This window comes from Onychostoma macrolepis, chromosome 02 (assembly GCF_012432095.1).
Source record: "Onychostoma macrolepis isolate SWU-2019 chromosome 02, ASM1243209v1, whole genome shotgun sequence".
NCBI classification, from domain to species: Eukaryota; Metazoa; Chordata; class Actinopteri; order Cypriniformes; family Cyprinidae; genus Onychostoma; species Onychostoma macrolepis.
This window is the reverse complement of record NC_081156.1, coordinates 20,130,340-20,158,128: the sequence shown is the minus strand read 5'-3', so window position 1 is coordinate 20,158,128 and position 27,789 is coordinate 20,130,340. Positions and strand designations below refer to the sequence as shown.

General features: G+C 37.0%; 3 protein-coding genes across 3 annotated transcripts in view; 1 reads left to right on the top strand and 2 right to left on the bottom strand.

The window, feature by feature from the left end:
- The window catches only part of LOC131552399 (collectin-12-like), a 57,961-nt gene extending 52,926 nt beyond the window's left edge, over positions 1 to 5,035 (bottom strand). Inside the window, exons 1-2 of the mRNA XM_058796170.1 lie at positions 4,543 to 5,035; positions 84 to 134 (exon numbers count right to left, since the gene is read on the bottom strand). Coding sequence (XP_058652153.1) covers positions 84 to 134; positions 4,543 to 4,549 — 58 coding nt within the window. The 5' untranslated portion in view covers positions 4,550 to 5,035. The remainder of the gene's footprint in view (positions 1 to 83; positions 135 to 4,542) is intronic.
- A 2,004-nt stretch (positions 5,036 to 7,039) lies between these two features.
- On the top strand, positions 7,040 to 17,304 carry clul1 (clusterin-like 1 (retinal)). Its single transcript, XM_058746973.1, is given in 11 exon segments — positions 7,040 to 7,193; positions 8,520 to 8,569; positions 10,028 to 10,061; positions 10,064 to 10,138; positions 10,256 to 10,404; positions 10,550 to 10,720; positions 10,836 to 11,271; positions 12,407 to 12,529; positions 13,051 to 13,265; positions 13,470 to 13,648; positions 14,628 to 17,304. Coding segments are annotated over 11 exon segments (1,500 nt in total). The 5' UTR covers positions 7,040 to 7,141; the 3' UTR covers positions 14,644 to 17,304.
- The window catches only part of yes1 (YES proto-oncogene 1, Src family tyrosine kinase), a 33,011-nt gene continuing 20,540 nt past the window's right edge, over positions 15,319 to 27,789 (bottom strand). Inside the window, exons 5-12 of the mRNA XM_058746961.1 lie at positions 26,928 to 27,031; positions 26,676 to 26,825; positions 24,508 to 24,663; positions 23,699 to 23,878; positions 23,479 to 23,555; positions 22,536 to 22,689; positions 21,206 to 21,337; positions 15,319 to 17,605 (exon numbers count right to left, since the gene is read on the bottom strand). Coding sequence (XP_058602944.1) covers positions 17,397 to 17,605; positions 21,206 to 21,337; positions 22,536 to 22,689; positions 23,479 to 23,555; positions 23,699 to 23,878; positions 24,508 to 24,663; positions 26,676 to 26,825; positions 26,928 to 27,031 — 1,162 coding nt within the window. The 3' untranslated portion in view covers positions 15,319 to 17,396. The remainder of the gene's footprint in view (positions 17,606 to 21,205; positions 21,338 to 22,535; positions 22,690 to 23,478; positions 23,556 to 23,698; positions 23,879 to 24,507; positions 24,664 to 26,675; positions 26,826 to 26,927; positions 27,032 to 27,789) is intronic.

Sequence of the window (27,789 nt, the reverse complement as noted above, 5' to 3'; positions counted from 1 at the left end):
CAGAAGAATTTAGAAAACAATGAAGCACATCTATATTGATTATGAACTGACTGCGAATTCATCAGGCACTGCAATAGACTTACCAAACCTTTTGTAGCCAAAAGACTGCACTTCCTCTTCATCGGTGAAGTCGTCTGCAAAAGTAACAAATGACAATGAAATCAGTATAGCAAGTGCTGCAGGCCTGTTAATCAAATAATGACCTAAAATAATATTCATTAATAGAATGTATATTCTATATGATTCAAACACACACACAAACAACCAGTCAAAAGTTTTTGAACGGTAAAATTGTTTATGTTTTTTAAATAAGTCTCTTCTGCTCACCAAGCCTGCATTTATTTGATCTAAAGTACAGCAAAAACAGTAAAATTGTGAAATATTTTTAGTATTTAAAATAACTGCTTTCTATTTGAATATATTTTAAAATGTAATTTATTGCTGTGATTTCAAAGCTAAATTTTTAGCATAATTTCTCCAGTCACATGATCCTTCAGAAATCATTCTAATATGCTGATTTGGTGCTCAAGCAACATTTCTTTTTTTATTATAAATGTTGAAAAGAGTTGTGCTGCCAATATTTCTGTAGAAACCATAATACATATTTTTCAGGATTCTTTGATGAATAGAAAGTAAAAAAAAAAAAAGCATTCATTTGAAACATTATAAATGTCTTTAATGTCACTTTTGATCAGTTCAATACATCCTTGCTATATATTAGTAAAATATTGTAATATATTACACATTGTTAGGCACAGACAACACGCTCTGAAATGTCATAACACCAAATAAATATGACAATATTCATGCTTCCTCAGAAACAAGGTCAGTATATTATGCTGAGAAAAATAACATAAACAAGCAAACACATAACATCAGCTTTGGAATTGATAAAAAGCATGTGGTCTGCATCTGACTGCTGAAATAACATTGGCAAGGATGGTCCATTCATGAGTTAACTAAATGATACCATCCTCTACTTCCTCTTCCTGTCCTGGAGCGCTCTCTCATGTGGCTACCATGCTCATGGGAAAGGAGAGGGGTGACTCCAGGCGGTTTTATGTGTCATTGTCCAAGGCCAGAGAAAATAAAGAACGAACACATGTTTCTGTAGTTGGAGCCCACTCCCCCTCACTCTGATACTAAACTAGAGTCAAAACCGCAGGTGGGTGGGGGAACAGTCTGTTAGAAACCCCACAGAGTGTGACCTCAAGTCCAGCCATCCAACTGGACAGACACACAACCCGTAGAAACCTCAGAGTGGAAAACCAGGGAACAAACAGCTTGGGACAAAGAATTGTAGACCGATGCTGACAGCTATTTCAGTATTTTAGCTGAAAATAACACCAAAACTCTGGGAAATGCAAAGGAACAAAGCTCCCACACACCCAAAAAACAACATTTTTACAAAGCCACGGTCAGAAACTTGACATTGTAAAAGAAATATTGCTTGAAATAAAACTTTCAAAGGTTAAAAATGTTATGCATGGAGGAGTATCACAGAAGACTCCGGATGACCATTACTCAGGGGAACAACAATTCACAGTGTGTGGTCTAAACACCCTTATTAAGTTTTGTTTTTTAAAGGGGTCATCAGATTCCCATTTTATTCAAGTTGATGCGATTCTTTAGGTCAGGGTTGGGAGGGTTACTTTTAAAATGTATTCCGTTACAGTTACAAATTACTTAATTAAAAAGTATTCAGTAACGTAATCCAAGTACCACAATATAAAAGTAATGTAATCTGATTACTTTTGGATTACTTCAAGTTACATATGTAAATAAAGTCAAAAAAGCAATATCTAAGTACTTTTATTTAACTATGACTTTAAAATTAAAACTAATAAAAACAATAGTAAAAACTATTTGAAACTATTAAAAATCGTGTCTTGTTTCACCATCTAGATATTGCAGGCCGTATATATAGTCTATATTTATATAAAAGGCTATACAGACATCTAGTGGCTATACAGTTTAGTATTACAGTTTTATTTTATTATTATTTTTTAAATATTTCAAACATACAAGTAAAAATAAATATAGTTTATACACAACATTAAAAAAAATTATACCATATACATATTAGTTTATTTTAAAATAAGCCTACATGTCAAAATTTATGTGAAATGCTATGATCTTTCTTTATTTCATTGACTGTTCCAGGGTGTGGGGACTGTGTTAATTTCTACATTTTCCAGCTCATTGTTCCCAACTGCAGTCGTGCACACCATGAAATTTTAAATCACTAACAAACACAAAATTTTAGCTAACATGAAGATTTCCATGCTAGTCGTACCTACAAATGTTCAAATTTCCAGACATGAAAATGTTTTCCCCAGCAGGAAGCATCGTAATTAATTAACTGTAGCAGCATCTCATCCTGCATTTGAGGAGAATAATTGTAGATGGATATTATTTGCGCACGCACCAGCAGGTGGCTCACGTGAGTCAACATGTGTCAACAGAATCAGGAACTACTGTATGATGAAGCAGCAGTTATGTCAAAATACAAATTTATTTCATTTTAAATTAAACAAATGTAATCCTGATAGTATTCCCAGGATTTTTGTATCCTGATTACGTGACGCCGTTACATGTATTCCATTACGCACCAACCCTGTTTATGGTCTTAATTAAAAGTCTATTACATACTTTGGTTAAAATTTCTCAATGGTAGTGTAAAAAACACCTTTTTAAACCTGTCAAAATCAGCTCTGTTTTTAGCAAGCCATCATAGTCCATGTTGCTTTAAATGCTAATGAGCTCTGCTGACCCCGCCCCTCTCTTCTGTGGGATGACGAGCAGTACTGTGAACTTCAGCCGCAAAAATGGCTAACTAGCAGTTATTAAGGCGATTTGCAAAGATTCATAAAAACCCTTATACTCACTTCTTCTGTAGATGAAGCAGGATCACGAATGATTCGCGCAAACATAGACGCATTTAGGCAGATCGGAGATCAGCGCATTCACTTCAAAGTGAAAGTAACATTTATCATTTAATTTATCTAACCAAAAGATGAGTTATTTTACTTGTCTGAAGTCCAAAATCCAGGCAACCCACAGTAATCCACCTTTTGACACCAACAGTGACAACAAATACAACTTCCTGTTTTTAGATATACACATTAAGAAGTGATTTTTTTTTCATGTATTTTTTTTATTATTATTATTGCCCTGCATTCAGTTCCAGTTGCATTAAAACTGCACTTCCAATTAAGCAAGATTTTTAAAGTCAGTTTTCATGCATAAGGAGGCTACATGCATGTATTGCTTTTTTTAGCTCAATATGAACTCACATAATATTTACATTGAAACTTCCACTAGATGGCAGCCTTCTGGTTAAAAATGAGAAGAAGTTCAATGTTGCATAACTCATAAGGCAAAAAAATGTGATGTGAAGGCTTGGTGTTTGTCAAAACATCTGGCCATTGGACATGCAAAATGAGCCAGGATGGGGAGATGCGGGGGTTGTTTTTACTGTAAGTGGCTCTCTGAGTCACACGTTTAAATTCTGGTGTGCAACTGAGATGGAAAACATCTTGGCTCGTAGAACACCCAAGTTTCAAGAACCTCTGAAAATACAGAAGACCTTTTCATTTTTAATTATATAATCCTGACCCTTTATTTCCACAGCACAAATTACTGTAACTTACAATTAAGAGCACATGACACTTTTAAAGCTGCACTCATTAAGTTTTTGTTATTCATCCAAATAGTATAGCAGTTTTAGAGTTTACACTTGGCCTGGATGAAACATTTTTGTTGGTGCTGAGGATTAACAATGAAGCTGTTTGTTTATCTTTTGTTCCGTTTTATCTCAATATGGCTGCATCCATGAGGGTGGACCCTCTTCATGCAGAATAAAAAAGAAAAAAAAGAAAAAGATGTTTCTAGAAGACTGATATATCTGGAGGATTCATCTCATGTCAGTGCACATTTCTCTAATATCAACATAATATTAACATTTATTTTTTAATATTTATCAAAAGTTCTGTTAATTTATTTCTGCGTAAAACTTTTAATAGACAAAAACGACTGCGCCTTTAATTAAAAATTATGAATCCAAACACGTATTTAACTGAATATTAACACTTTAAAGTCTGTCAGATTTAATAGAAACTTTGCAGAAATGAGATTTCACAAGTTCTTCAACCCTTAGAGAAACATCTTCACACCCCGCCAGATGTTTCATTTGTAACGTGGCCACGTGTTTTTGTTTTTTTTTAAGATAAAGGGAGCAATGTCACTTAACATCCCACACAATGGCCGGGTCAGCAACACAAGGTTGTGTGTAGATCCTTCTATTCAGCTGTCTTATAACAGTTCAGCCAAACAATCCGCCAACCTTAGACACTACGAGCAGTTAATCGCAACCAGATGTTTCGTGCACTGGAGTAACACACATTCCTCTCACAAGAGAAAGAAAGAACGAAAAGCAGAAAAACTGAAGAGTGAAACGCGTGGACAGACTCAAGAGACTTCTCTTAAAAAGACAGTGCACTAAAAATATGTAAACAGCGGATAATTTGAAATGCAACTTACCCTTCATTGTGGTAAAACTGAGGTACACCGTTCCGTCACGAGCCAAAAGTTCACATCAATCTCATGACAATAGCGCGGACTCAAGAATCGCGCTCGCGCACCTCCACACTGAAGTTATTCGCACAGATGCGAATATTCCACCTGAAACATGCGTAGAATGTTTATCACCCCCTCAATCCCTGCGACTGATATAAAAAAATAATACAACAAAAGGAAAAACTCGTGGACACGATGTTTAATAAGTCGTAGGCAACAAACTTCAGCTCAAGACGCAAACTTTTTCTCTCTCTCCATGAGAACGTGTTCGCGATGGAAATTCACTTGAGGTGAGTGAGGATGCCTCCTCTTCTGCCTTTTGGCTGCAACCCGAGAGCCAGAGAGAAATTGGGAGTCCGTAGGGTGTCTGTTAGTCCACTTGTTTTCTACATGAACTGAATCTCTTAAAGGAAAACCAGGTGAAAAGCAGCAGCAGCCTCCTCTTCTCTGAAACTCTGAATGTACAGCGCTGCATCTGGAGTTAAACTTCCTCTCGGCACATGGGAGGGTCTTACACGTTGCACGAGTTAGTTTTTGTTGAGTTTGGAGTGCTGTTAAATCTTAATCTGTAAAGAAACTGTATAGAAAACACTACTACTACTGTGTGTTCACCCAAATACCTTCATACTCTGCACTGTTCTTCACCACTGTTATGATGGCTTAACATGGGTTAAAGTGTAGCATGGGCCAACCTTTAAGCATAAAAAGTCTTTATTAACACATTTATGCTTGTCCTCTAGGCTTGTAGAATATGAGACCCTGGACCACAAAACCAGTCTTAAGTCGCTGGGGTATATTTGTAGCAATACCCAAAAATACATTGTATAGGTCAAAATTATTTTTCTTTTATGCCAAAAATCATCAGGACATTAAGTGAAGATCATGTTCCATGAAGATATTTTGTAAATTTCCTACTGTAAATATATCAAAACGTAATTTTTTATTAGTAATATGCATCGTTAAGAACTTCATCTGGACAACTTTAAAGGCGATTTTCTCAATATTTTGATTTTTTTGCACCCTCGGATTCCAGATTTTCGAATAGTTGTATCTTAGCCAAATATTGTCTGATCCTAACAAACCATACATCAATGGAAAGCTATTTATTCAGCTTTCAGATGATGTATAAAACTCAATTTTGAAAAATTGACCCTTATGACTGGTATTGTGGTCCAGGGTCACATATAAGAACAATGTATATAAAGTGAGGACTGGAGTTGTGACAAATGAAAGTAATATATCAGTAACTACAAAGTTTTGAGCCAAAGTTCAATTACAAAAATCAGTGTTTTCAGTGGTTTTGTGAGTTGATTTCAAATATCTAATTCACAACCCTCTTAAATTCAAATTACTTTGCATATTTTTTTCTCAAAATTAAAATACCAATATCATGTTTCTCTGTAGTTGGTGGATAAACAAGTGAACAAAGTAAAATTTCACTGCAAGATGTTGTCATGTGTTTTAAAGGGACAGAGAGAACCTGATGGCATATAACAGTAGCCATTGACTTCCATAATATGGGAAAATACTATGAAAGTCAATGGCTACCATCAACTGTTTGGTTACAACATTCTTTGTTCAACAGAATAAATAAACTCATGCAGGTTTGTAACAAGTGGTGGGGGGTGTAAATGATGACAATTTTCATTTTTAGGTGATCTATCCCTTTAAGCTTTATATAATTACACAACGATAGGCTATAATTACATTATATAATTATTTATTATAGTATTTGTTTCCTAAATGATGCTACATCATTTTTAATTTAAAGTTAGACTGAAAAGCTTATTATAGGCTGTTAAATACAAGTTCCATTTTGATAGTTTCTCCCTTATAATGTGACAATATTCTCCATTACAAAAGATCATCATGCGTTCAAAAATATCATGTTGATCATGTGTTTAATTTAATAAAACACATGTCCAACACCAAATGTCATGTGTTATATGACAACAACATTAACATGATAATATAGGTTTTTATATATGCTTCATATAAAGTGTTACTGAATCTCTTTCTTAATCAATTATGGTGGTATTTTTCAAATAAATGGCTTAGGTATGCCAGTGTATTGGCTCTGAATCCCAGGACTGCCAAGTGAAAAGTCCTTTGCGTGTGTTGACTGTTGCTCAAAATTGCTTGCACAATTGTTCCGCTCCCTTTGGGTTTAATAAGCACACAGCTCATTTTGTTCTTTCTTTGCATTTCTCTCTAAATCCTTTTGCCACAGGGATCCGTGATTAATTATTTGACATCCCGCTGGATTGTTCAGAATCGTGTGATCCGCTGCACCACACAAGTCTAGCACCACACTGGTCAGAAATGTTTTTCCAACTTAACGAGGCTAAGTGCTAACGCAAAAAAAACAACTCTAACGTATTAAAGCTGCGCTGCTGGGCTCTAAACCGACTTTACGTGCCCTCTTAAGTATCGGAAGCTTTTGTGCCAGAGCAGGTGCCTTATCCATTTTTATTTACCTTTGGAATGACACTTTACTTTCAAACTTTACCATGGTAACCATAGTTTCCACCAAAATACCATAGTTGCTACTGTTGCTACGAAAATGAAACAAAATGATTCTGAAAGCTTACAGCATTTGAAGGACATCCAATATGGTAAAAATCTGGCAACTTTTCATGGTACATTTTCATAAGGAAGAGGGTCTGTATCGTTTTATACTAAAGCAATGTTTTCATAGCATGTTCTGTCGTTACTGTTTATATGTATTCTGAGGTTTCCGTGCTCTCAGATCCAGTAATTCACCCTCGGCGTGCCAACCACCAGGTCTTTGGCACTAGATGAGCGCGACAGGTCCAGATAGGGTTATGAGAAACAGGTGTGTTTAGACTTAGCAGAGATGGACATACCAGTGGCCCATATTGCTGTTTCTCATTAGAGGTTAGAAAATACTATTTTCAGGGTCACAAGCCCTGAAGAGAGGGCACTTTTACAAGGACATGGTGCGCTAATGAGAAACGTGAGGGGAATGTGGGCCTACACCATGTCTTTGTTACCAATTTCTGCTTCGTTATATATGCAAGGTTGATTTTTTTTTTCATGGTTATTTATTATTTGTTATTATTCTCTTCTATTGATCTTATTGTACAGCACTGTGGTCAACTTAGTTGTTTTATTAGGTGCTTTATAATAAAGTTGGAGTACATCGTTAAACTTATCAAATTTACCTTTGCTATATTTTTCTTTACCTAAAATTGACCTTTACCCAAATTTACCTTTGTTCTAAAAAATAAATAAACTATAAAAATGCCATAACACAATTAGCAAACACTTCCATTCAATAGTTTGCTTTTTATTTATACTTTTATTCAGCAAGGACATTAAATAATAATAATAAATGATTTTGTTTTAAACTGCCTATTCATCAAAAGCTGAAAAAGTACTGGATCACAATTTTCACAGAAATATTCATCAGTTTTCAACATTGATAATGAGAAGAAATGTTTCTTAAGCACCAAATCAGCACGATTTCTGAAGGACCATGTGACACAGAAGACTGGAGTAACGGCTGCTGAAAATTCAGCTTTACATCACAGGAATAAATTACATTTTAAAATATACTAAAATAGAAAACAGAAAAAAAAATCAATATTATAATCACAATAGTACTGGTTTTAATGTATTTTTAAATTTGAAAAATGCAGCCTCGGTGAGAAGATTTTTTCAAAATCATTAAAAAAAGTGCACCATGTTAATAAATACAAATTTCAGATAGCATCATTGTGCTGATATAAAAATGCTGCATGTTTGTAAATGTTGTAAATTGTAATATGTGTAGCTAGGTAATGAGAACAGCTAAACAAAAGCTAGTTACATCTTGGAGGGTCATAACCTTTAAATGCTTTAATTGGATCGTCTCTGGTTCTGCTTAGTATAAATAGAAGTGTTCAGGTAAAGATAAACAACACACCTTCCCTCTGCAGAAAACAGCATTAATCACACTGAAGAGTCAGACTTCAGTAGGAATTTTCTGGTGAGTTCCTATCCTTTGATTTTTATATACTGTTAGATTGCTCTGTTGAATTATCTCTCATAATACACAGTGAAATATGATCATGGTTTATTTATGTTAATAATATTATTGTATACTTTGTAAAGATCCTGAGATGTTTAATTGGACAGTACTGTATGATTACTTATGATCACACAGTTTATTTTATTGTGGACGGAAATCAAATATGCTAAACGTGATTTGCCATGTTGAGATGTCACTGATCTAATGATGATCTAAAAACAAACAGATCAATAAAAAATATAAGCAATCAATTTAGGATGTCATCACAGAGCTAAGTTTATACTAAATGAAGTTATCTGTGGCATTTAGTTGTTAATTACTTAAGCAGTGATTTAAAAGCAATCCTCATTTTGACTAATGCAGACACTATTGGGTAACAAACTTGGCCACAAATATCAATTGCAGAAAATGATGTACTGATCGTTTTACCAGCACTCAGACATATGATGTGACAGCTTTACAACACTAGCTTTTGACTTGGACCTGCCAAATGTGGTGGCTCTGTTGTGTTCATTTAAGACAACAGATGGTAATGGAGTAAAGCTGGTGAACTTGTGCACCTCTGGTGGTATTTCTAGAATATTCTAGAATGCCTCCACCGTAAAAAGTGATAAGTTGACTTAACTTAAAAAAATCGAGGAAACCCGTTGCCTTAAAATTATTAAGTACATAATAATAATAATAATAAAAAAAGTTAAGTGAACTTGACAATTCAATTAACTTATTTTTTTTAATTATCATTTACTTTAAAATTTTAAGGCAACGGGTTTCCTCAATTTTTTCAAGTTAAGTCAACTTATCACTTTTTACAGTGTTGCCTCTTAAAATAACACCTTATATTTCTAAAAAAAACACCAAATGTAGGGTTTGGGGTAGATAGTCACAAGACTTGTTTGGTTCTATAATATGAAGCCACATTCTGCAACTTCTTAAAGTGCTTAATATATCCCATATTCCACCTCCTTAATCCAAGAAAGAAGCTTCTAGACTCTAGAGACTCTAGAAGCTTCTCTAGAATCTAGAGAATTGGGCCTCAGTTCTCAGTGGAAGTATCTGGAAGCAAACTTAAAATTGGATTAGATACTAAGATACTAACACAAACTGACCAGACGGACTAAAGAGCGACATATACTGACTATAAGTTTCCTGAAGGGTAAAAAACACTGAATTTCTTTGAACCGTGAATTTTCAGTGAAGTTGTAGTGCCACTCAGTGGTTACTCACAGCTGTTACTGCTCCATCTTTCTCATGATCAAAACTCTGAGACTGAATGGGGACAAAAAACGAGAGACAAGATGTATTATTATCGTGTATTGCATATTATAAAGCCTTTCAAAAAAATTAATTGCGACTATTTTATGAAAGTCTCTAAAGCACCTACTTGCTTCTTAAACAGGTTTTGTTATTCCTTTGAAGTTGCTGAGGATGAGGGCGTTGATCTTCTCTCTGGTTTACTGGCGTCTCTGGGGGCCTTTCTTTGTGCCCCTGATCCTGCCCTGCCTCCAATATCAGCCAACACTCTCAAACGTGAGTACATCCTATAGCCTAAGAGATGAATGTCATGACTATTTGCTCAAATTAATACATAAAACCAGGGAACAACCTAATGACATGTAGATGACCTGACACATGATGGTCTTTCAGGCCTGTCTCTGGAAGGGGAGAAGCTGGTGGATCAGGAGGTCACCAAAGCACTGTTTGGGATCAAACAAATGAAGGAGTTGATGGCCAGGAACGAAGAGAAACATGCAAACCTCATGAAGTCCCTCAGGCACAGTGGAGAGAAGAAAAAAGTCAGTGAATATCTAAGTGGGATTTTTTCAAACCAAAATAAACAGTCTTTCTAGTTGTGTTAAACAAAAAATTATAAACATAACAAAATGAAGTACCATTTTGATAAAATGTCCGAAACTTGTCATTGGCTTCTTGCACCATCAGGGGGCAGCAGAGATCGCACAGGACATAGAAAAGAAGCTGAACGAAGCCGAACAGCAGTGTAAGGAGTCTCTAAAGTCCTCCTGGGAGGAATGTCGTCCTTGTCTTGAGGACACCTGTAAGAACTTCTATACCAACACCTGCCGCCGTGGATTTGCCACCGTCACCAATAAAGTACAGAATTCTCATACACCTTTGCCATTCAAATGCTGTGTTTTGAAACTATTTGATAGCTATAAATTGAATCAAAATACCAAAGTTGTATCATGTATTTTTCTGTTCTCCACAGCTACAGAACTTCTTCCAAAGGCTTAGCTCTCGCTTTGGCCCTCGTGATACTCAGGATGAGGTTGTGCTGAACCAGAGCGCAGAGAATCCTGACCTGGAGGTGGTGAGAATGGAGGACTCCTTCAGCAACCTGCTCACCAAAGTGGGAACCCTGGTCAATCGCAGTGTTGTGCTGGTATCCCACTTCCACCATGAGCTGGACCAGGCCCTAAGAAGGGCTTTCAGCCCTGAGCTTCAGGAGGATAAAGAGAGCGAGCTGGTGCTCAAGCCTGCCAACAAAGCTCTGGATTCTGCCTTTCTGGAGGGTGTGGGACTGGAAGATGTGTTGGAGTCCTTCTTTGACTTTGGCAAAAGTGTGTTGGAGGAGTTTGGGGCCGTAGTCACACAAGCCTTCAGTGACATTCATGATGCTATGGAGAAGACAGAGGAGGAGAAAGGTGCTTTATCCTAACAAATGTGTGTTTAGCCAAAAATGAAAATTCGGTAGCACTTTATTTTACAGTCTGTCCCTCAAGTACGATACGATGTACTTGTTAAAGTAAATATTATAACTAGGTAATAACCCTGAACCTACCCCTAAACCTAACTCTATCCCATGTAGTTACCTTATATTACCAGTACTTTCTTAGGTAAGTACACGTAAGTACACATACTGTAAAATAAAGTGCAACCAAAAATTCTGTCAACATTTACTCGCACACATGTTGTTTCAAAACCAATGACATAATTCTGTGGAACACAAAAGGTGCATACATAATAATCCAGCCATTCTTTGTAATACGATGAAAGAATAGGGGCTGTCAGTTTTCACAATGACAAAATAAAAAGTAAATATTGACAGAATTATGGGTTCACTATTACTTTAATGCAAGAATACGCCTGTACAAGCCCATTCAGAAAGATGTTTTCTGGCTGATGATAAACTATGAAAACATAAACAGCCAAATCTAAAGCCTGCGCTTAGAACAAGTGAAACATTACCATCCATCATTTCTGACGCTAATATGCTTATCATTATTATACTTCAGGCCCGTTCACACTGTCCACAATAACTATACCAATCAGAATCTACAAGATTCAAGCATTTAAAGCGGCAGATGAATCATTTAATAAACAGAACCTCATCGTCCGGTGTTGTGGTTGTTTATTAGTTATTGTTTATTTTGTAGGGGTGTAAAAACGAGCCTTCACGCTAATAGAATAGAATAGCTCAGGCCACAATTCCAACTGTGACACAGGGAAACAATGTGGAATCACTTTCAAAGATATTTTATCCAGATGATGATTGATAAACACATTGACAGATGGGTGTAGCTAGTGGGGGAAAGAGTAGCTACAGGGGGCCAAGAGTTATTGGGGTTCTCACAACAATACCCTAGTTGATGAATGATAAAGCATTGGCGGCCAATTGGAATCCACCTGATTTTAAAGAGCTTGAGCTTTTAAAGAAGCAGACAACATAACTGCAGTGTGCTCTTGAACAGAAAGTTATCGCGTGAATGCTAATATAGTTATCGCTCTTGGTTTGAATCATGCCTTAACTCTCTCTACATGTGTCTGTATTCACTCCAGAGAAGAAACTCTTCCCTCAGTTTCTGCAGAACAAGAGACTGTGCAGAGATCTGCGCAGACAGTCCTCAGAGTGCTGGCAGCTGCAGAGCAAGTGTGAGGCCTGCCAGGGAACCTTGTTTACCGGTAAGAGCTCACACTCACATTGATTAGTTATTTGGACAGTTCACCCAAAAATGAAAATGTTGTTTCAAACCTGAATTAATGGAACACAAAAAAGGGAAAATCCTGTACTCACTATATTCCAGTTCTTCAGAAGTGTGAGGAATATACCAAAGTCATTGTTTATTAAGACATTATTTACTGACTATTTACTGTTAACTACCAGATGAGAGTGAGTGAGTTGATATTGAGAAACTGATCATTCTGATTCATTGAAGTATAAATCAGGCTGGTTAGTGAAACTGATCAAACAGATTCTTTAAAAAATTTACTCAGAAGAACAAGCTGTTCTCCTCACCATCGTACAGGCTCCAGAACTTCTCTATTATTATTGTGTTCCATGGAAAAATTGAAGTCATACAGGTTTGGAACAACATGAGATTGAATAAATGAAGACAGAATTTAAATTTTTGGGTAAACTGTCCCTTTAGAAAACTCTTACCAGTGATACTGATCATTTCAAGTACTTATTGTTTGATTCACAGAATGCCCATATGTAAGAGAACTACACATCGAGTTGGATGAAGCCTCTCAGCTGTTGGAAGCGTCCAATCAGCAGTACGAGGAGGTGCTGGGCATCGTGCAGCGTCACACGGATGATACTATCAGCTGGCTCAGCAACATGGCCTCTGACTTTGGTTGGGTGACTGAGCTCGCCAATAACACCACCACTCCTGAGAGCATCTTCAGCATTGCCACGGTGAGACAATACCAAGAAAATATCATTGTATTTTTTGTCATACTGTGCTATTTTGGATATGTAGCATGGTAGCACCATGGTATTCATTGAAATACTATGCTACACGAATATGGAAATGATTCAGTAGGTGAAAAATAAAGCAACAGTGGTGGTAGATTTAGTCGAAAAATCAGATACTAAATTTACTGATCCCAAAAAAACAAGGTGGTGGCACAGACTGAGGAGGGCGACAACACCCCAGCAGCAGACACTACAGTAGAAGTGAATATTCTCAACTCTCCCACTCTCACCCTGACCATTCCTGCGGGTCTCAGGCTGCAGGATACCGCCTTCATCCAGTATGTGGCACAGGAGGCTCTGGGCATGTACAAGCAGATGGCCAGGTGAGACACTTTCCAATTAGTCACATCATGAAACAGGTCAGAATTGTTCACACTCATCAGCACACAGTTTAATCACATAAATCAGGGGTTCTCAACCAGGGACTCAGGGAGCCACTAGGGCGACTGACTTAAAAGTATTTCAATTATTAACCCTATCAAGTTTGCAGCATCATATTTGATACATGAATTTTTAAGGGCTCTGAAATATTCAAAATGACAAAAACACTGATGAAAAACCTGTTGATAGCTCATACCTTTTTAGCAAGAAAAAGGTCTGTGAGTATAACTGTAAAAATGTTTGTCAAAAAATCTTTGATGATTTCTATAAAGTACATTTAAGAAATTTTATATTTTATTAATATTTCAATATAATCATTTACTGGGCTGAATCAACTTATTTTCTATACATAATATAAAGACAAATAGTGTTAAAATGTATGTATCAGTCGTACAACAGGCTCTTGAGGAACGTTTTTTTTGTACATCTCTCATCATTGTTCTGTATTAAAATCCTAATCCACCAAAATTAAATAACAGATCACCGATTATAGTATTAAGTATATAAATATCATTTACGAAGCCATAATATTGGCAGATATGACGACTGATACTTCTGTGAATTTGTTCCAAGCAATCTGTTATGCAGTTATAAAAATCTAACTGATTTACATTACAAGCTATTAGAATTTAATCTTACTTTTTGCCCACTTATAACAACAGCTACACCAAATTACATAATTTTGCTCAGTTTGGGCCCCTGAATATACTCATCATACTATATGGCCCATAAAATCCTTATGTAGCAAAAAGATTTGTTTAAAGCCTCAAAGCATTTTTAAAAATCTGACTATGTCAGGCTCTACAGGGTTAATATTTTAAAATGACCTAAACTAACTCCAAATTAAAATGTCATAAAAGGTAGGTAGTGGATCTAATGCTCATCTCTGACTAGTCTAACAGTGTTCTTGTTTTTTTTTAGGCATGATGATGTATAATCTACAAGTCATCAGTTTTCTTCCCAGCACTAACCAGGGTACACTGGTACCATCCTATATGTTATGTATTTAGTTATATTGTATGCATTGTGTTAAGTATAAAAATCAAGTCACTGCAACTATTGTTATTTATTTATGGTCTTATCATGTGACAGGTTCCAGTTAGCTGCATTTGTAACTTGTCTCGTGTTAACCGACTTAAACATCAGTATGTCAGAAATGCACTTTAAGTATATTAAAAGTATATGTCACCGTGTGATTGCAAACAGGTATAACAATTGCTCCTTAAATAATTCACTTTTAGTGCAAAACCATTTCTTAGTTTATTACATCAGTTGGCCTTTATGTGTTCACTCTGGGAAATCTAAAAACTATAAAGCATTATAAATGTTTAATTTAATTCTTGAGCATGTTTCCATGGAACCTTGTTTCGGTCTTCAGTAAAAAATGTAATTGTGAGAAACTTGCAATAAGAAATAAAGCCACGTTGTGAGATATGCACTGATATTGCAAGATCCAAATTCAGATTATGCACTTTTTTTTTTTTTTTTTTTTACTGTCAGGTGGAAAAGGGTTTCCATGTTTCTGCTCAGTTCCAATGTCTAAATTTTCGAGTTCCAATTCAAAAGTCTGAACAACACAAGCACACATGATTTACAAATAACCCACATGGAGTTAAAAGCATTACGTAAAACTTTATTTTTCACTGTACAAATTCTTCAGATTAGTAATCGTAACCATTGTTTCACAACAAACGTCCTCATCAAACTCTGCAGCGGAGACCCTCACCTTACATTAGAGTATTTTCTTTCTTTTTTTGACACAAAGAACAAAAATCAATAACAGAGTTTTGCACAAACTTGCCTGTAGCCCTTGTAAAACAGGAGGTGGTGATGGGAGAGATGTCTAGTTGATGTCCTGGATACAGGACGAGACTATAAAGTCCCTAGGACAAAGGGCTCACGTACAGGAAGGACAAAAGCAAGGCCTCTCTCTATAGATATATGAAAAGCTACATGACAAAAGGGAGAAGAAACCAACAAATTAGCCCTCCAAAAGATATCGGTCTGATTCATCCCAAGTGCATTCAATTCCTTGTCATGGATGAAATGAACCCGTTACAGACAGTACATGACCAAACATTAAGACTGAATCTGTAATAGTGATGTCTAATTTGCCCTCTCCGTTAGACTTGTACCATTTTAACAGATCAAGGAAAACATCAATCACATACTTTTTTTTTTAAATGCGCTCAGGATGGAAGGCAAATTTTACTGACTCCATCAAACTTTGGTTGGTAAACGGTCTCAATCTGTAGTACCTGAATATTTCACAGTGATGCCTAAACAGGAACTGTAACAACTCCACCAGCAGCAAAAGTGGTACATCATGGGAGTTAAAAAGGCTTTGTAATTCGGATTCCTGGTCAAAAACAAACATCTGTGTGAAATAATTTGAGCAAGTTCACATTCGTATGTCAAGATGACAAAACCATGGCTCTCTTGAAATATACTGAAATATTTATGTATGAAATCATCTGTGAAAGATCAATAAATCTATGTGGTTCATTTATTGGAGTGTACATGAGAGAACAATGAATTGGTACCAAGAGGTTGGCAACACTACAAATGTGTTGGCACAAAAAACACAAACCTGGCAGTGTGGGTGCTGATGTGCGTAAAACAAGCAACTCCGGCATTGCTGTTGTGATATTGCGACCTGTCAGGTCTCAACAGCAGCATGAGGAATGATGTTTGGACTGGTCAGGTCTAGTGTTTTGTTAATCAAAAGTCTCTCTGCTTAATTACCCTCGAGACAAAAATACGATTTATAATAATGACTGTTTGCTTGAAAATTAGCAGCTGGCTGAAATGGCGATCAGTCGTCAGAAATGTTTTGTGAAGGCCTTCCAATATGAATCATCTCCCAGGATATGATTTCAAGCTCTCATAGAGATTGATTGAAACTGAAATGAAGGTACTTATTAAAAATCATGATTTGTTATAAAAGTGTTTTAGAGAAAAACAAATTCTGCCCCTGTAATTGATGTCTTAAATTCAAGCGCCCATACATTCAGAACGGCTAATGCCCTCATGCGTCTCATTCTCTCTGTCCTTCTTTGACTTTCACTTTCCCGTCCCAGCAATGGCACTAACGGTCACTGGTAGCGCCAACCGATTCAACCACAGTTATTGGTCACTTTTAATAAACTACTCAAACTACTAAATAAAATTAAAAAAGGGGAAAAAGAAAAATGAACAACTTTAAAATAATAAAAGACAATAAGATTTAGTGTTCAGGTGAAAAAGAAAACAGACAAAAGGGAGGGAAAAACAAAATAGATAAAAAAAGAGAAAGCTGATTTTGTGCAACTGTGAACCAGCCATCAGCACTAAGCTCATCACTTGTTTCACAGCTCCCTCTGTCTGCAATGCAGGGAATCACCCCAGCAGAGCTCAGGGAGCGTAACATGGTCCCGCTCCAAACCCGCTCATACACACACCCTCGTCAACTCCGCCACACACACATCCTCAGGCAGAGAACAGCCTGTATCTGCAGTGAAAGCCAAGTTTAGATGCACTAATCGAGTTTTTAAGTTTGACTCTGGGGGAAAGAACGAAAGAAACAAAAACATCTCTGTAAGGACAAGTGTGCAGGGGAGCTGTAGAGAGGAGGTGCCACAATGGGTTTGGGAACCGTCCCGGTGGCTTATTAGCACGTGGTGGTGAGTCTCTGGGTCCCGTAGAAGGTCTCTACAGGTTGTCTCCGGGCTGGTACTGTGGCTCAGTGGCGGTGAAGTAGTCCTCCAGGAAGGACTGGATGTATTCGAAAGTGGGCCGCTCGTCTGGCTCCTTCTTCCAGCAGAGCCGCATCATTTCGTGCAGCGACTCCGGGCAACCCTGAGGACACGGCATCCTGTAGCCCCGCTCCACCTGCTCCAACACCTCTCGGTTCACCATGCCTGAAAAACAGTTGATACCGAGTCAGTTTGTGCAACCGCCCACTGTTCAGCGGCCAGACTGTCTCAGACAGGATGTGAGGGGTGTGTAATTACAGCGGACACTTCGCTTGGAACCCACAGAGGATGGGAGCGTTGAGGACAGAGGGGACAGACAGTCTGGTGCTACGTGAGAGGACAGGAAGTGTAAATCAGTGGGTCGACTGTATCCGAGAGCTCTCTCAGAGGAAGGATTCTTTATGCGTGCGAGAAACACAGAGTGACCTTTTTGAGCTCAGCCTACTTTCATTTACACTCGCTTGCATAATGACTCACAACAATAAGTCTTATGTGTGCTAAACTCGAATCAATAAATTTAAGTTAAAAAGCTGCTGGACTTCCTGTTGTGGCTTTGATGGAAATGCTTAAAGTGATAGTTCACCCAAAAATGAAAATTCGGTAACACTTTATAATAACTGCACACTATGAATCATTAGTTAATCATTAGTAAATAGTCAATTCATCATTTATAAAACATTGTTCCAACATTAATAGGCATTAGTAAGCAGTTTATAAATACAGCTATAAATGTTTTGTTCTTGAGCATATCTATAATGTTTAATAATTGTATTTTCATACTTTATTAATGATCAGTTTATAATTTCTAAATTATTACGTTATTTACAAACCAGTTATTTAGGAGTTGTCAGTGGTTCATAAGATCATTTAGAAAGTGTAAGTAAATGATTAATAAACTATTTAAATGTACATTTATGAATCTTATTATTTAGACATATGATAATAGTTGCTCAGTGTGTTAATAAATGCTTTATTAACACATATTCCTGCTGTAATTCATGATTAAGTCAGGTAGTTATAAAACATTTAGTAGTTGCCAGCCATCTATTTTTGTGAGCTCATCTAAAGTGAGGACTATTCATACCTCGTAAAGCATTTACAAAGGCTCATTTATCTTCCAAACAGACAAGTTAAACAAACACAACACAGAGGGATACAGAACACAGAAATATTTTTTCATGATGCAAAAAGGAAACCGTACAACTGTACAATTAAAAAGAAAAATTAAAGTGTACAGTTTCATTTTTTTTCATCTTGAAATAAATATTTCTCAGTTCTGTATCCCTCTGTGTTGTGTTTGTTTGTTTTTTTCTGTTAGGAAGATAAATGAGCCTTTAAATCTCCTTTGTAATAGATATGCTTATAAATCAAGAACAAGGCATTTATAGCTGTATTTATAAACTGCTTACTAATGACTATTAATGTTGGGACAATGCTTTATAAAGGATGAACTGACTATTTACTAATGCTTACCTAATGATTCATAGCGTGCAGTTATTATAAAGTGTTACCGAAAATTCTGTCATTAATTCATGTCATTCCAAACCCGTAAGACCTTCGTTCATGATCAGAACATTACAGAATGTTATTTTTGTTTTCTTTGCACAAAAAAGTATTCTCATAGTTTGGTAAAATTACGGTTGAACCCCTGATGTCACATGGACTATTTTACCGATTTCCTTGCTACGTTTCTGGACTTGGGAAAATTACAGTTGTGTTGCTGTATATGAAGGGTCAGAAAGTTCTCGGATTTCATCAAAAATATCTTAATTTGTGTTCCGTAGGTACGCCTATCGTTTACACTACTCCAGCGTTTACGAGGTCGAAAACGGAGACTTTTGAAAACACTGCAGACCCCGTTTTAGTTTGAAAACTCCAGGGTTGCGTTTCAGTGTAAACGGAGCAAAACGGAGACTTTTGAAAACGATGGCGTGGCTGCCCACATTCGCACTGCGTATCCTTGACGACCGTGTAAACAAACCGTGTACCCATTCGACCGCTCCAAGCACGCAGACGTATCCGCCATCGAAATAATAGGGAATCTACCTATACATATCTATGGTTGTACCTGCATGAATTGGTCATGTGACATGCATTTTAGATTGTGTAATGGGATTGTTTTCATTCTAAAATGCCGGTTTAAAACAAAAACGCACTAGTGCAAACGGGGCCTTAGATGAACAAAGGTCTTAAGGGTTTGGAACAACATGAGGGTGAGTAATTAATGACAGAATTTTCATTTTTGGGTGAACTATCCCTTTAAGGCAAAGCATTGTCATATTACTGATGATAAACTTTATCTTTGACTCCAGTATTTACACTATGAAATAATTCAATCCTGTATAGCCAAACAGTGTACACTAACATCCAAAGGGCATTTGCTCAAGGTTAAAATGCTGATAGTTTAAGGCTCTCTATTACTGGGGTTCAAACCTACAAGCTTTTGGCAACCAGCCCAGTTCTTTAACCACTAAGTCACACTGCCAGCACTTGAGCGAAGTTGCCGCATTAATCCAGCCTCTTCTAGGGCTCTGCATGGAAGCAGATGCCCATCAATAATGGACTGAGTCTAATAGTGTACGATTGAATGATTGATGAAAGCCTAACTGGGTTTGTGATGTGCAGCATCAGTGAGAGGCTTTAGGTAAGCACTACAAATGACAGACTGGGCTGTGTGAGGGACGGGTGCAGGAAGGGAACAGACAGATGGTGGCATATAAGAACTGGTGCCCAGTCAGTCCTTCATGCCTGCCTAAGCCAGATGGCTCCTTCGGAGTAGTAATAACACACCCAGCAGTCCCCCTCTGCTCCAGTAGGGGGCACAGTGGAATCTGCACCTCTCACTTTGGAGATCTACCTACCTGCAGGTCTGTTGGATCCCAACCCTGCTTGAACACACCTGCCTGTAATTTTTTTTTGAGTAAACCTGAAGACCATGATTAGCTGGTTCAGGTGTGTCTCACTGGCTGTTCATGATATTAAAGGGGTAGATCACCCAAAAATGAGAATTCTGTTATCATTTACTCACCCCCATGTCATTCAAGCCCATTAAACTTTGGTTCATCTTCAAATTATGCTTTTTTTTTTTTTTAAATGAAACCTAAGATGTTTCTGTTCCTCCATTGAAAGTCCAGGTTAGCAAAACTGACACAAAAAGGTCAAAGTTGTTGTAAAATGAATCCACATGAATAAAGTAGTTCAATCCCAGTCTCCCAGTGAAGAAACGTAATTGCTTTATATGATGAACAGATTTAATTTAGGTATTTATTCACATATAAAATACATGTGACATGCTAAAGCATACCTCATTTGTTCTTGTGCATGACGCACACACGTTTGAGCTTCCGTGTTTACCATATGTGATGTGCTCTATGCACGCGTGCTGATCATTGTTTAAATGTAAATAAAAACCTAAATTAATTATTTTTATCATATAAAGTGATCATACCTGTTTATAAGACTCGGATTAAACCACTCAATTCATATGGATTCCTTTTATGATTTCTTTATGACCTTCTTGGATCATGTTACATGCACTTTCAAAGGAGGAGCAGAAAACGCTCAAGTTTCATTAAAAATATTGTTTTCAAAGATTAAACAAAGTCTTACAGGTTTTAAAGAACATGCAGGCGATGATGTTTTTTTATTTTGTGTGAACTACACTTTCAAATATGCATGGAAGTCTACCTAAAACCATATGAAATGTAATTATCTAATTTTAGAATTATTTTTATTTACAGCTAAATCAAATGTAATATTTCTCACCTGGATATGGCACTCTGCCCTTGGTCACAAGCTCTGTCAGCAGGATACCAAAGGACCAGACGTCAGATTTGATGGTGAATCGGCCGTACAGCGCTGCTTCTGGTGCAGTCCACTTAATGGGAAACTTGGCTCCTGAAGGAACAATGACACACATTCTCTAAATTACTGCAGTAAGAGTCAATGGCTCTTACGAAAGTAAAGCAAATGTCAGCATTTTAAAACACCCTGCAGGCCTCCACATTACTTAATTCAATTAATCTTCTTGGTTCATTTTATTTTAATTTTTTTTGCCATGTCAACCCATTGATGCGGTGTTCATGGGTTCAGCACACAACACAAGCCGGATTTGAACCTCTGTCTCTTGCACAAGCATTAAAGCTCAATGTGTCTGCAGTTTATGTGCTGATCTAAAGTGTTGTGACGGGTGAGTTTATTAATAAGTCAATCAATAATAACCAATGAAGTGTCAAATCAGGGAATACGAGAAACTGAAATACACCGATTCATCAATGTTTAAAGATCATTAGTGAGACATCTACAAATACAGCTGTATGTACAAAGCATAAGAAGGTAGTATGTGATGTACCATTTTCTTTACTGCCCAGACGCCTTTGGGCACTCAAGACTCCCTGCAGGGAAAAATCATCGTTCACCATTTATGAAGGTAATGGCAAGTCAAGGTGCTCTACAAAATCACAGTGCATTCTGGGAGATGATGGATTCAGACAGTAAGTGGGGTAATTGTGCATGATTAGATGCTGATTGCCTTGTAATTTCCAGCACAACAGCTTTGTTGCCAGTAGCAGCATTGTTGCCGACAAAAGATGGTGAGTTACATATTTCACCATGTATATTTTGTGTGACCATCTCCTCTTTTTACTCATATAAAAGGTTTCCATTTTCAAATCAACGCTTTGGTTTTATATTAATCATAATTATAGAATAAAATACGTAACTTCCCTTAATTCTTTGTAAAATAAAAAGCACAGGAGTAGAATATCATTAAGAAAAAAAATCTTCATCCACTTTCTATTCACAACCTGAGTGGAATATTATTTTAGTCATATAATAATATAATTTTTTTTTTTACAATATTATAACATTAGAATGCACTGCTCACATAACGCAACACTGCACCGGAAAGAGAGGCCAAAAACAGTCTACATTCACTTAAAATTCCCTTAGCCGTATGGAAGTACGTGCCTGGAAATTAATATGGATAATAATCATGATTTATTTCTAATATCACAAAGCATGACCAGGCAATTAAGTAATTATTGCTTCAGACCTAATTATCGAATGTGTTAATATTGCATTTCCGTCCACGTACCTTGTCTAGCAGTGTATTCGTTGTCTTCAATCAGTCTAGCCAGGCCAAAGTCAGCGATTTTGCAGACCAGATTGTCTCCCACCAGGATGTTAGCAGCCCTCAGGTCTCTGTGGATGTAGTTCATCCTCTCGATGAAGGCCATGCCATCTGCAATCTAGACAAGATGACAGGAAATCAAGACTCCAGAAGCTCTTACAAAAGCCAACATGTCAGACTTAAGTCCTATATTAAGAGAGCGGAAATGCTGCATTTATGGTTTCAGATGAGGTGGCACATGATCGAAGTTTCAGTGCTTAAAAAGCTATGGTTTAACCAACATTCATATAGCTGCTTATGGGCAAAATCTACACAGCAAGCAAACAGGTTGCTAAACACAAGCTTAAAAGAAAAAAATTAAAACAGGAAGAAAATTCTTAAGGGAATTTAACAAACAATCTGAGACAGCAAAACGGTCCAAAAGGTTTTCATAAGCATCCTCTCACAAGCCGAGATGTGAGAGGGAGATTGAAGCCAGCGATGGGAGTCCAGGGAGGAGAGGGAGGAGAGAGAGAGAGAGAGAGAGAGAGAGAGCGCAGTAGGAAAGAGGAACGTGAGAAAGCAACAGCAAGCTTTTTAAGCGAACAGAGCAGAATTGAGTAGACACATTAAAGTGAAGTGGCCCCATAGGAGTGCCAGTTAAGTGCTCCAGGCATTAGGCGGGAAATGAGGATCATAGTGCCTGGGAGAGACACACAGGCAGCAGGATGTCATATCAGATATTAAATAAATATGACAGCCAGATGGAGGCTGAAACAGAAACCCTGCCGCTCTGGGAGATGCCACTCGTCCAGGTTCACTGTGACATACTTCTGCTAACGATTGGGCAGCTGTGTGTTACTGCGTGTGGAAAAGGAAAACAAAGCTGGCTGGTTAACAGTGGATTGTCGTTGGGGTTTTCTCTTACCTGGGCAGCCATATCTACCAGCTGGGGCAGCTTGAGGTACTTGCCCTCACCCTCCTTCAAGAAGTCCAGCAAACTCCCTAAAAGACAGAAGCACAAAGAGAAACACTTTTTCAAAATTTGAAGTGTTTAAAAGCGGATCAAAAACAGGATATGAACCACACTAATTGAAATATATGACGACATGTAATACTATTGTAATAATATTGTAATAACAAGCTACCTTTGCCCATGTACTCAGTGACAATGTAAATTGGTTCCTCAGACACAACAGCATACAGGGGCACCAGCTTGTCATGCCGAAGCTTCTTCATGATCTGGGCCTCCTGCAGGAAGGCTTCAGGAGACATGGTGCCCGGCTTCAGTGTCTTTATAGCTACTTTAGTCGTGCCATTCCATGTACCTGGGGATAAAAAGATGTAATGCTAATTTTCTCCAGACCTGTTTGGAGGAAGAAACAAACACATCTACATTCTGGATGGCCTGAGGGTGAATACATTTTTACGAAATTATAATTTTTAGGTAAACTATCCCTTTAAGAAATCTTACAAAACAGGTGAAGAATGTTACTTTGCCAGTCCAGGACAGACAGTTTTGTGAAAACAATTTAAACTGCAATGACACTGATTGCCAGCAGATGACACATCAGTTACGTTGAACCTATTACGCATGTTGAAACAAACATACACAATAAGTGAAATTCCCGACATTGTTTTCTGTGATGAGGCATGCTGGAGCTTGCAGCATGACAAGCTTTAAGAGCAGTGATGAAAGACAAAGGATCTTAATAACCCACTTTCGCATCAACAGCAACCACTTTCGAAAACAACAGATATAAATGAAGTTAAAAGTACAGGAGAGTGGGGTAAGATGTGTCATCTAGTAATTTGTGCATAATTTTTGTCAAGTAACCATGTATTTAGCCATAAATTATCAACTGAAGCATTTTTGACAAGATGTTAGCTGTGGGGTAAAGTGTGCCAGGTGCTTTAGGGAATGAGTTTGAGTGCACTGTATTCGCATTTGTCTTACCCATCCAGACCTCTCCGAAGCAGCCCTGACCCAGCTTGAGCTCTAGACGCAGTGACTCTCGTGGGATTTCCCACGCATCTTTAGCCAGACCTTGAGTCTGGGGCTTCACCGTCGGACACACTGCGGTCAATCGGTAGCACAGCCCATCTGCATGCTCTACACACACAAAAACAAATTATTATTATTAGGGTCATAAACGCTATGAAGACGGGACTAGTTCTCCCTGAGGATGTCAGGTAAATTACACACGTAACACCCATGTGCAGACAACAGACACTTCCTTATTGAAAACAACTGAATCTCAATCCAATTTAGATCAATAGATGTAACAAACAAATGTTTAAAAAATGAATAGTATAGTGAATGAGAAAAGCATTGAGTAAAATGAACAATGTAGTTCTAATTAAACAAGGTGTGTGATATTTACACAAATTGCATATAATAGGGGGACCATAAAAGAACAAGACTACAAAATGACCTGGGTGAGGGCAAAAGTCATTAATTCATCACTTATCCAACCATAAAAGCACATTAATCACTGTCTTTCAACCAAACGATTAAAATCTTTACGAAGCGGGTCACACAGAGAGAGCCAGACAAGGACTGATGGCCTTTCATTAAGCCTTGACATTCTTCAGATAAAATGAATCTGAACAGCAAATTTGTTACTTTCACTGGCCCTCGGGTCTGTGACAGGTTCTCAGAAAACAATTAAATCCACCTATCAGTGGGAATTTAAACATTTAAATTCAAAATTATAGACATGAGTTTTGCAAGATGTTTTACCAACTTTGCTATGAGGATTTAATCTCATTAAAATTGGGATTTACACTACTGTTCAGTAAGATTTATTTATTTAGAATTTAGAAATAGAAATTCATATTTTATTCAGCAAGGATGAATTAAATTGTTCAAAACTGAGAGCAAATACATTTCTAATGTAACAAAAGACTTCTATCACAAATAAATGCTGTTATTTTGAACTCTCTATTCGCCAAAGAATCCTGGAAAAAAAATAAATAAAAAAAATGTACCATGGTATCAACAAAAATACAAAACTGTTTTCAATATTGCTAAAAAATAATAAATGGTTCTTTAGCAGCAAATCAACATATGATGATTCCTGAAGGATCATGTGACACTGAATGACTGCTGAAAAATCAGCTTTACCAAATTAAAATGTATTAGAATTATTTTAAATTGTAACAATATTTCATAATATTACTGTTTTACTGTATTTTTGATCAAATAAATGCAGGCTTGGTGAGCATAAGAGGATTTTTTCAAACAAACAAACACACACATTTATTTATATTTTTACTGGCCCCAAAGTTTTGGAAGAAAGAGCTAAATGTTTTAAAAATCCTTTAGTTGACTATCAGTCATTTACATGCTTTTCTTAGGAGTGTTCACAACAAAGAATATATTTTTATGTTCAGAAACAACTAGATGGAGTGCAACAGAATTTAAAATCAAGTGTATTTTTAAAACAACAAAAATGGCGCTGGGCTTTGTGGAGGCCAGTTAAGCTCTTCCACACTTAATCCGGTAAACCATTACTATATGGACCTCTCTTTGTACATGGTGCTTTGTTAAGCAGAAACAGCATAGGTACACCTTGTTCTACAGTAAATGTTTGTCTAAGGAGATTGATTTTATGGACCTGCTAGCAATGAGTGTAGCTGAAAAAGCCAAACCCTTTGATTAGAAGGGAGTCTGCATCCTTTTTGCCATGTAGTCTGTGTCAAGTAATCCTGCTTTGAGAGTTTAACCGCTGAGGTAAACATAACATTGGGTTGACGGCTTGACAAAAACCACAATTAGGAGCATCTGATGTTTTTTCTTTGTGGGGACTGACGTCAGCTACAATAACAGCGCTGTGTCAGGACACTCACGTAACATCTCATAAGATCAAAGAGGTGTCGATGTCAAAAGCCCTCTCAGACGTTCTCCTGTGGAAACTAGGCCAAGATTAACTGACAGTCTGAGTGAACAGGGACACGTTTCTCACAGCAGATGTCAGGCACCTGTTAGCGCTAGTCACAGTGTGACTCCTAAGCTTCAAATCACCACCCTGCCATCTCCACATGACTGGTATTCAAGGCTTCTGTCCAACTGAACTGAAAGGAAATACAAGAAACAATATTGTTTGAACTGAATGTGCTAACCTGTGTAATGCTTCACCAGTTTCTGTAGAGTGTCAAACTGAGCTCTTGTGGTGATGTAATAGCCTCCGTTGTCAAGCTTTCGGATTTTGTAGTGTTTCACGTTGTCTCCCTTCATCTCATCCCAGTCCCGTATTGAGAGAGAGTAAGCCCCTGCAGGAGGAGAGGAGGGAATGGATTAAAAATATTTCTGCTCTGCTTTGTTTTTGAGCACCAGCGCTGTACACGTCTTAAGATGGACAGCGATTCACTTACCTTTAGTAGTCTCACTTTCTCGGACCAAAAAAGTGCCCCGCTGGTTTCCGGGAACCAGGAGCAGTCGCTCAGCATCTTTACGACCCATTTTGCCAAAGTACCATCTGTGAGATAAAAATAAATTAAAATAAACACTTGTCCAGCCATGTTAAAGTAGAGTTTGTAGAACATACAAAAGGCAGTCTGAAGAAAACTCAACTAGTATATAAAAAAATAAAAATTAAGAACGTGTTATTCTCTGAAAGAAACAAACAAAAAAAACTGCTTAGTGACCTAAATGATTTGTTTATTTTCCAAGTTCTCTAAACAAATTAATTAAAATTAAAAAAAATATATAAAAGAGTCCAAAAAAGGATAAAAACTTTTGAAAAGTTTTGGGTCGGTACAACGTTTAAGTCTCTTATGCTAAATTAATTTGATCGAAAACATGGTATAGTATATAATATCAGTAGGCTCGTATTATGAAATATTAAATAATATTATTATTAGTAATTAGATTATCAAATATAATATTTATTAAAAAAAGTTTTCTATTTTAATGCATTTTAAAATGTAATTTAGTCCTGTGATGCAAAGCTGAATTTTCAGCATCATTGCTCCAGTCTTCAGTGTCACATGATCCTTCAGAAATCATTCTATTATGTTGATTTGCTGCTCAAATATATATATTTTTTATCATCATCAATGTTGAAAACAGTTGTTTTGCTTAATATGTTTGCAGAAACTGTTATTTTTTCAGGATTCTTTTCATGAAAAGAAAGTTCAATTTGTAACTAAGAAATAGACAGATGTTTAATAATAAAAAAATGAATTAAAAAAAAAAAAAAAAATTTTTTTAAAGGCTCCAAACTTTTCAACATAC